The 9933-nt window shown below is 38.9% G+C and overlaps 1 protein-coding gene across 1 annotated transcript; it reads right to left on the bottom strand.

Annotated features, from left to right (window-relative positions):
- Positions 1-1716: 1716 nt before the first annotated feature.
- On the bottom strand, positions 1717-9933 carry LOC104425548 (ubiquitin carboxyl-terminal hydrolase 12). The gene is made up of 14 exons (XM_010038270.3): positions 9778-9933; positions 8389-8467; positions 8205-8306; positions 8026-8106; positions 7838-7957; positions 7177-7299; positions 6583-6660; positions 6388-6476; positions 6191-6299; positions 5835-5903; positions 5646-5753; positions 4105-4223; positions 3815-3972; positions 1717-2887 (listed from the first exon to the last, which is right to left on the bottom strand). Exons 4-14 carry the CDS (start codon positions 8104-8106, stop codon positions 2019-2021), a joined length of 1923 nt encoding a protein of 640 aa, XP_010036572.2. The 5' UTR covers positions 8205-8306; positions 8389-8467; positions 9778-9933; the 3' UTR covers positions 1717-2018.

Here is a 9933-nt window from a genome sequence, read left to right as displayed (position 1 = left end):
AGGGGCCGGCACTTGGAGGACGGCGGGCTTGGGGCAACGAAGCGCGAGCCGGTGACGTGGCGGATCCGCGGGGGGGGTCACGTGCGCGCGCTGTGGCCGGTCGGTCTTTCTCCGGGCGCGGTGAAGAACGGAATCCTAGTACTCCTCGCTCCGATTCCTGTCTGACGTCTCTCTCTTTTCTCTTTTTTGTTTTTTGTCCTTTTAATAATGAAAGCACCCACAGCATCTTTGAAAATGCTTACGTGTTGCCTTTACAAGACAATTGTAAACATTAAAAAAAATAAAAAAAAAGTTATTTGAAGTCTTAGAAAAATATAAATATCTTAAAGAAAGGAAGAAGAAAAATCGAATTGGGCTTTAGGTTCAAGGACAATTAGCTATGTAGAAGCGCCCCTGCTTTCGCCGCCACTCTAGCGTCCCTCGCTAGACTCAACTCGCGCTAACATAGTTATCGTGACGACCTTTGTGTTAAATTAGAAAATTGTAATTATGTGTTTATGTCGCACTTGAATTTTTGCGAAGTTGTGGCCTTAAATGCCAATCACAACCTAACTATGTATTTGGAAGGTTAGTTTTGAGATAACTTATCGCATCGCCAAGATTTAGTAAAGATCTTATTATTAATGATAAATTTCTAGATAGCTCGATAACTTGTCAATAACTAGAAACTTACCAGTGGAATTAGTGCCCTACGGATACGTACGTGCTCGCTCTTGGGGGAACAATGTTGCCACCAATGAACCAAGTGAAGATAAAGTTGAATGCTAAACAACTTGATAATCTATTATTGACTTAGAATTTCCGAATTTTTAGACTTTGATAATATCTTTATTTGGTCGGTAACTTGCCGCCCAAAAAGCGAGCCTACACTAATATGGTAAGTTACTAATTTGCCTAGTACCTTACTAAGTTCAATGGTAAGGTTCTATTTCCAAGAATTATCTTTTTTAAAAAGTTTGATATTTTATTGTGGAATTTGGTATTAGTAAATTCATCAAATTTTTTTTTTTGTAACTTACTATAGAAAAACGTGCAATTCAACTTCATTTGAAGTTACTAAGATCGATTTTATTTTGAAAAAGCAAATTCCTCGCGTTGTTGGTAACTTATCAACTTGTGAATGATCTTATCTTGATAAATTAATGATTCTAACGTAAGTTACTAATGACATTGGTGAGTTTTTTTTTTTTAAAATATATTTTTAATGGTGAATTTCTTTAAAAAAAAGGATTAAGTTATATTCTGCTTGAAGTACATTTGTTACTGCCCGTATTTTATTATGTATAAATAGACTTACAATAATAAGATCTTAGTTTCATCGCAAAGTTTTGAGAAGTAAATTTCTAAAAAAAAAATTGTAACTTATCATTTTGTACGTTGTTGTAAGTTGCTAACATGTCCGTAAATAGCCCTTGACGTATATGTTGGACATGTGGCCTACTAACCGGCACCTACAAAAACTTTACCAGCAAAGATTTCAACTTTACTAATATCCTTACAGATTTACCAACACCGAAATTTGTTCCCCATTTGCCCAAACGGAACGTTATGCTCTGAATGAAAAGTGATATCAGTTCATTGCATCAGGAGGACACGAGTGTGAAATGCTTGTGGGAGGAGAGAGTGTTGTTGTCCAAAACCATCCTTGAAATCTTTCTGCAGGACATGTACATGCACAAAAGAAGATCCTCGGTCTCGACTTTAAAGAGAGAAACAGATCCAACTTCGGTCACGATAGGGTTAAGCGGACCGACACAAAGCATCGACAGGTTTACAAACCTCCGATGAAATGGCCGAAAGAGAACCACAGAAAATGTGAAATTCAAAGTGTATAAAGGCACAGCTGATGTGGTAACTCCCACAAGATAATTATCAGAAGGTGACTGTTTCTCAATGGCACAGGCTTTCACCACTCAAAGCACTTAATAGCAAGATATTTTACACACAGAGTTCTATTCACATGAGCAATCCATCTGAACGGTGCTCTCATGGCCGGTTCTGATCCAAGGCAAAAGGTTTCAACCAAAATGCATCTTCAGATTTGACCAAGCAGTGGTCGATCTAGACATTCTTTCTTCAGCTATTCTCTTCGTCTCCTCGGCCTCCGCTGCTTTTTTCTCTTGATCCCTGTACCCAGACTTCGCTTTTTCCGACTCGACCATCAAATTCTCCCAGTCCGAAATGAGCTTCTCTCTTCTGGAACTCACTTCCTCTAGTTTTTTGTTGAGCTCTTCCTCCTCTTCGGTCAGGTCACCCAACAGCTGCTTATACAAGCCGTGAGTCTCTTGAATCTTCTTCATTGTTGCAAACTTTTGATCCTTCAGCAACTTCTGCATCTCAAATTCAAAATTGTCCCGCTCAAAGGTCAAAAAGTCGGATGTGAACTCGTCAAAGTTGGCCCAAAAGGCTTTGACTGACTTTTGCTGGTCCCATGATAACCCGCTTTTGGCTATGCTTAGCGTTGACACTGCCTCAGCCAATCTGTCTTTTATATTGAGCTTGAAGACATCGGAAAGGCACTCCTTCAGAGACAGCCTAGCCTTCTTTACTTCTTCCAAGGTGGGAGCCTCAGAAGTTGAAAGAGCACCTGTTTGATTGCTCGGGTACGACCCTCCTCTGGCCAGAGAACTCTCAGCAACGTTAATAAATTCGTCAAGATTTGAGAAATATGTGTTGAATGTATCTGTTGGTGTTGCATGAGGAATATTTGCAGGAGGTTCAGACAACCGAATATTTTCAGCTGGGAGCTGGGGACCCAAAATCTCAGCTACAACCATCAAAGTGTTGTTCACTAAATACCCATTACGGCTGTCATGGACTTCGCTCAATAGAATGAAGGATGTGAAGCCCGAGAGACTCTCTCTTGCAGTGAAATTGTGTTCCATCTCTGCATTTTGTTCAGATGGGGACTTCAGTAAAAAGGGGTAACAACAGGTTAAAGATAACCACAAGAATGCAGTTAAAGCATACTTCGAGAAAGCATTGCAACAACAAGACCTAAACGCGCTCTCTCAGTTTGCTTAATCAGAAACTCGGTCTGGTTTAGCTGAAATGGAAAAAATTCAAATACCAAACCCCTTCTATGTTCATTTAATATAGTACCTAAAATCCTGCAATTTGTCCCACAAACAGTATTGACATGGCAAATCTCCACTCCTTCCATAATTCTAAATTGTCCAGATGTTCACACATGCCATCTGAACTTTCGGAGCCAACTATTCATATTGTCACCTTAGATGCTTTGAAGTGCATGAAAACGCATGTGCAATTGGAATCAGGACAAATTGTATACTCAGAAGAAACGTAATCTCATCTATAAAGTGGGCATCTCCATAAACAGATGTGCTATGGCCTATTGAGTAATTCTCACTTTATTCCCTGTAAGTCACACTTACAAGTCAAATAATCCTTCAGTATTCTTTCGGAAAGAGAATTGTCTTTGCTAATTTACACCACAAATATATGGAATACTCTATGTAAGATGAATGATGGTGGATGTACTTCATACGAATCACAATTTTGTAAGTTATTGGCATAAGCAAGATTTCTCAGGTTACGAATCAAATTTGCCATTGCACCAAATTCATGAGTGCAGACTTCATTAATTCAAATACCATCAATTGCAAGAACATATATGTGCCTAATTTCTAACAAGACATGAAAGAGGACTTCAGTAGCAGATATGAAATAAAGAGGACTTCAGTAGCAGATATGATGAAATAAGGTTTCTCATCCCCCCAAATACCATATCTCAAAATTAGATTCCAACAGCAGACAGAAAAACCAGACATAATCAGAGTCACAATCAACATACCCCTAATCCTAGAGTTGCCATAATTGTTCTGATCAATCAGAATCAATTTGAAATGGGCGTTTCTGCTCCACCTGGACGGTAGCCTCTCAGAATCAGCGACATCCAAGTATATCGACAAATGGTCTGTATTACTCCCCTTGGGGAAGATAAGTATTCGCCTGCTCACATCAACCATACCATACAAGAGAAAGGATAAGTCTCAGGAAAATCAACAGCTAAAGATAACGGAAAGACAAGAACAGGCCACAATTTGATCATTGTGCTTGCCAAAAATTGAATACAATGGTTACCAGGCATTGTTGCTGAGCGTGAACACTTCGGAGTAGTACTTCTTTTGAGTCAAGCCAGTGAAGTTGGTAATCTTCCATGTGTATTTCCATAAAGTGAAACTTTGCTCTTCCATCACGTGCTGCCCCATAATCCAATCAGTTGAAACAAAAAAGACGCGTCATCAGTCTTTACAATGCAGAACACACACCGGCTACCAAAAATTGAAATGAAAAAATCGCAGACATCAGCATTCCTTAACATTGAAACCAAACAAGCGTTCTTATCCTCCACCTCATTATCATCTAGTAGTCCCTTAAATGTAAGGTCCCATTAAATCCTCAGCTTTTCTTAGTTGTATATTTTAACAGGGTTCTCATGGGTATGGTGATTCTGCAAAATGGGAAATAAATCACGATGCCCAACATGGAAAGCCAAGCAACCAACAAGAATTTTAACGGGGCATAAAATGGCTTACACGGCAGTATCACCTTGTCCACACTGAATTTCTAAGGCAAATGCGTCAAGTACAGAGAAAAGCCATGTTCGCCACAACTTTATTATGGCTTTTCTTAAAAATGCCCATACAATCACTAAAGCATTCACACATCCGCTATCCCCATTCTGAGTATGTGTCAGCATTTGACTACCAATTTTATTAGATATATCACTTAAGCTTAAGTGGCAATCAACGGTTGCGTAAAACCAAGAACACTCCTCAACATTCTCCATCCCACTTGTATGTTGTGGGTAAGAACTCCATAATTTCTCCATCTACATTGTGACATTTGACCCGCTGCCCTTATTTGAACTTATCCTCCATAGTCCATATACTAATTTTTTGGACTGACTTAAGCAAATCCTAATGTTCCAACGTTTCCTACTACAATGTGAGTTTTGAATTCTCTCCGGTTGATTGTCAGCTTTCATCTACAAACATCAGCAAAATGCATATGCCAAGGGTATCATCTTGAATATTCCCAATTAGCTTTGAAAGCGTAAGGATAAGCTTAAAGCCGAAAACTTGGATCAATCCTAGGCTAGAGGATAAACCTTGATTTATCTTTGTTGTACATGAACAACATGTACTCCTTTCCTCTATAGAATTCTCCAAAGAATTTCCCTTGTAACCTGTCATGTTTCCTCCAAATTAATGAAAACAATGCATAAATCCCTTTGTCCATCCTTATGCCTTTCCAGCACATATAGCCTTCACAAATATCAAATAATATCATCGAATGCTAAGCGAATTCATGGATGACAGTATGGCTCTTTCCTATAAGTTGACAGGTCCATTAACACACTCCTCATAGCAATGAACTAGTCCCTATAAGTTGTGGCATAGTGAGAATGCTTTAAAAGATGGTTCTTAATCCTCTTACTAAATTAGTTTCTGCACGTCATACGGCCAAAACAAAGTCCAGCAAAGAGCAGAGGAAAGAAAGAGGAGTTCAACTGCATGCTGAAGACTAAGCAAAACAACTCCAGACACCAGATTCACAAGTAAAGAAGAAACTCACAAATACTCGAGTGATTGTAGTGAACAAATGATGGCTGGTGTTACCTGGCGATTACGCATGTACTCCAAGAAAGAAGGAACATCAGGATAACGAAATTCAACTTCATTGCCTATTTGAGCTTTTTGAAAGCAAATGATGTCCCCATCTTCAATCTGAGAAGAGAAATAGAGTACTCATTCTAAGAAAATGAGTGGAAAGTGAGCTTCAACAAGATGCTATAAGCCAATTTATACCTGACTCGCTCGAAATGATGTCTCCTTGTCAAGATGCTCACACATGAGACAAGGCTCAAACTTTATCTCCTGGGGATAACACCAACATGAAATGAGGGCCTTAAATTTACTTTGCCAAGCTTTATGGCAGACCTTATATAGTTGAAACTATGATGGCTTTTATCTTTTACCACAAAAACTAGATTTTAAAAGAGGAGAGTAAAAGCGGCTTGTTATGATTTTTGCAAAAACAGGTCATAAATTTAACTCCTGTGCAAATATTTAGCCAACTTGAATGAAATTGAAGTATCTTTTCCTCAGGGAAGTATGTTCAAATGCAGGCTTCCTCTTTCTCCAAGGTAAGGGAAGGAACAAACCTCAAATAGTACTAATTCTTCATCTTGATTAAAGCCTGCCATCTCGTTTAATCTTGGCAAAATTTCAATTGGTCTACCATAAGTCTTCACAAAAAGCCTACCTACATATCTGGTATAATGGTGGTAATTCTCTTGTAAGATGAAGAAAAAAGGTGCAAAGAAAACAGGAAAATTTTATATACGGAAATGCAAACTACCGCAGTTCTCCTTTCTCAGGGTTGTAAAGTTTGAAGAATATCAAGATATCTTCTTCAGATTTTTTGTGTGGTGAAACAGGAACCTGAACCTGCAATATCATGCACTGTCATTTAGACCATATGGTACCTTCCAAAGCCACCACAGAATCACATGCCAAACACAAATATGCATGGCCAATGACTATAAATCACTACCAGCCCAAGCTCAACTTCCAAGAACAGCTTTAATTTCGCATTGGAAGCCTTGTTCGGCATCTCCCTTAACTGTCCAACCTATGTCAGAGGTTATCACAATCATTAGATGATCAAATATACATGAGAAGCAATTACACATTCTACATACTCCAATTCGTCCTCATTCTTATGATGAGCCTGAGCCGATTAAACAAAAATCAAAGATGACAGCGGTTTTCCTTGCACCACCATCACTAAAGGCCCACTCAAATTCTTGTCAAGAAAATAAAATATCTCCTGAAGACTTCAGTGCATGACATGACCTGCCTACCTAGCATCCCAATTTCCATGCAAACAAGGTAAAGGCCATAGAGTAATATTTGATGCTTTTGTTCATAAGGAATAAGTTCATATGGTAGATAGCAGATACCGTAAGAGAGAGTTTAGAGAGAACTCATAACTTCCGTTAAGGAAAGTGACCTAAATGAATTTTACATGTATCTACCTTTTCTGCATTCTATGAAGAAACTGACGTACTTAAAAAAGGAACCTCCCAAATGACCTAAATCAATTCATGGAATTGGAGAATGGGATTCAGCACTAAAATGTCATTACTGATTGTGCTTCCTCTTGGGGTGTCAGAGGTCGATATGGACGGTAAGTACAGTTTTGCCTCTTTGCCCAAAACCAGAAACGCTGACATTGCACAGGTACACCAAACTCTCTGGCAACTTCCTCCTGTGAGTTACCAGAAAATCAGTTACATGCATCACTTAGCATCAAGTGATATCATCATATAACTACTATCCGTGTACCGAAATCAGAAGACACCAAGTCAGGTGTCAGGTACTTTTAAAGGTCTATGAAACATGGTCAATTTACCAGGATATAACGATTTTCAGCTCTTCAAAGATTTATTATGGTAAATTGAAGAAACAAAGTACAAAATTACATTGAAAAGTAAGCACACAATTATCAAAGAAAATGAGCAGGTATCGCATGCAGAAATACTTTCAAGAGCAAATGACAGTCAAGATGGATTCCGGAATCATCACTGATGTAGTTGGAGAAGTAAAGACAACAAAAGTGCCAAAAACAAGGCTATATTAGAGAAGAATTGTGGCTGGAACAGAATAAATGCATTATAGGGTTTGTAGAAACCGGCAATGTGTATTGAACCAGAACAAACTAATGAGAAAGAGACTTAAAGACCTAACTATACTGGGGTGAAGCTCGAACTATTCATTAGCTGAAGTCACGAAAAGTGTAAAGATACCTTGAAAAGACTAAACGGCATTTGCTTCTGAATGCGAAAACTTCGGACTTTGTCATGGTCCACAAGATCAAAGTATATATCTTTGCCAATCTGGTCAACAAGATCCTCTTCTCGTGCAACCTAGCATAATAAGCTGTTGCTTTAGACATAATATTAACAAAAGGCCAATGCTGCTTCTGAGTATACACCTTTATTATAGTATGAAGATGGGCTTGTGCTTTGTACTTTCTCTGTTCCTCCACCTCTTCTAGTATCTTCATCAAACTCATCTAAAGACAATAAGAACATAAGTCGAATCCATTACATTCCCAGCTCCACAAATACATAAAGGAGAATAGGAGTAGCACTCATCAAGAAAGTATTTTACCCTTTTGTCCTTGTCACTGTCACGTCATACAAGCACGTAAGCATTAAAGTACTTAATAGACTAGAAGGGAGAGTTGTTGAAACCAGGATTGGTCTGTGGCCACTGAAAGAAAATAAATAGAAGACATATAAGTTCATCACAAGTCAGGCAGAGAATAAATTTGATAATCAGTGTAAGCTATCACCTCCTCCTCTGCCCGATACTGTTCTTCCAAAGCCCTCTTTGTATCTTCTTTTGTCACCGGTTCATCATCAAATACAACCCTGAAAGTGGGAGTCGCAAAAGATGTGCTACTGATTACAACAAAAGTTGCGAACAAACAAACCAATTGCTTATACATGCAACAAAGCCCTGTGACCGTCAGAGTCCAGGAACAAAATATATCCTTGACTATTATGGGCTTCTCTTAACAATTACTTGAGAACAAGATTAAAAAAAGAAAAAAGAAAAGCTATAAGTCAAAGATGGGACATGTTGTAGTGTAGCGCACAGACTAGATGTAAAGTTGCGGTAAGTAAAACCATCAACCTTATAACAAAGCCAAGTTCACAAATCAGCACAGCAAAGTGCCACAGTGTGTGTGTGAGAGAGAGAGAGAGAGAGAGAGAGAGAGAGAGAGTGAGAGAGGTGATGAAATCTACTTGGTAGTCTTAACCTAATATGAAGGGGATTAACTCCAAGATTGCGGTAACAACTACATTGTCTGGGTAGAAAATAAATCACGGCAAGGAAGATTCGCCTGTGGAGAAGTATATGAAGTTGTGATAATACTACGAAAAGGAATCCACATTTAAGTGTCTCCTACATTCCATGTTTTCAGGTATATCGCATGAAATAGGTTCATGGGAAATGATGCAAGCTACAATAATATCGATCATAGCATGTGTATTCATTCATCATCTCATTTTAAAACCAAATCAAGCATTTAGTAACCTTTTAGAATTCGAAATTGTGTTAAAAACATGCTTGAAAGAGCACGATTCAAATCGTAATCGATTCGTGCTCTTAAGATATGCTTCCAGAAAGGAAAATGAGTATAAATTTGCTATTTTTTGATTGCCAATTTATCAAATGTGAACATTCGAAACTGAAACTCGTCGTTGAATACGACTGGAAAGACTTCAAGTTAAGGCTTCCGGGTACGGCTAACAGTCTTGCGATTGTCCTTTTCAGGCAAAGCTACAGCATAGTAATCAAACAAAGTCGGTCCTGATCATGGGTGGAAGCAGGCATTGAGGAAGCAGAATGCATCACTGTCAAAAGCAGTTAGCTTCCTCCCAAACAAAACCCGATCGACCCAATCAAAATCCTATGAAACAACTGGATAAAGCTCAAATCAGAAGGCCACCCACGTCAAAAAAGAAGAAAAATGCCAAATCCTTCAGAAAAGAAGAACAAGAAGAAACTCGAATTCTACGAGTCACAGAGCGAAATGACCAGCATCAAAGAACCAGCAACAGTGGAAAGAAGCGGTAGAAACAAGAGCGAGCATCAAAGTGTAAATTAGTGACTGATGTTAGCACAGAGAGAGAGAGAGAGAGAGAGAGAGAGAGAGAGAAGAGGCGGTGATTACATCCCAAGGCAGACTCATCATAGCCATGGATGCAGAGATTTGCGAATTCGTGATCAACCACTGGAAGAGCAGCTTAGAGAGAGAGAGAAAATGGAAAGGACGAGGAAGGGGGAAGAGAGACAGTCGCGGAAGAACACAGCAGGGTGGTGGAGGGAA

The sequence above is a fragment of the Eucalyptus grandis genome, chromosome 11, assembly GCF_016545825.1.
Source record: "Eucalyptus grandis isolate ANBG69807.140 chromosome 11, ASM1654582v1, whole genome shotgun sequence".
Classification (NCBI taxonomy): domain Eukaryota; kingdom Viridiplantae; phylum Streptophyta; class Magnoliopsida; order Myrtales; family Myrtaceae; genus Eucalyptus; species Eucalyptus grandis.
Note: the sequence above shows the minus strand (reverse complement) of the source record. Positions and strands in the feature narration are given on the sequence as shown.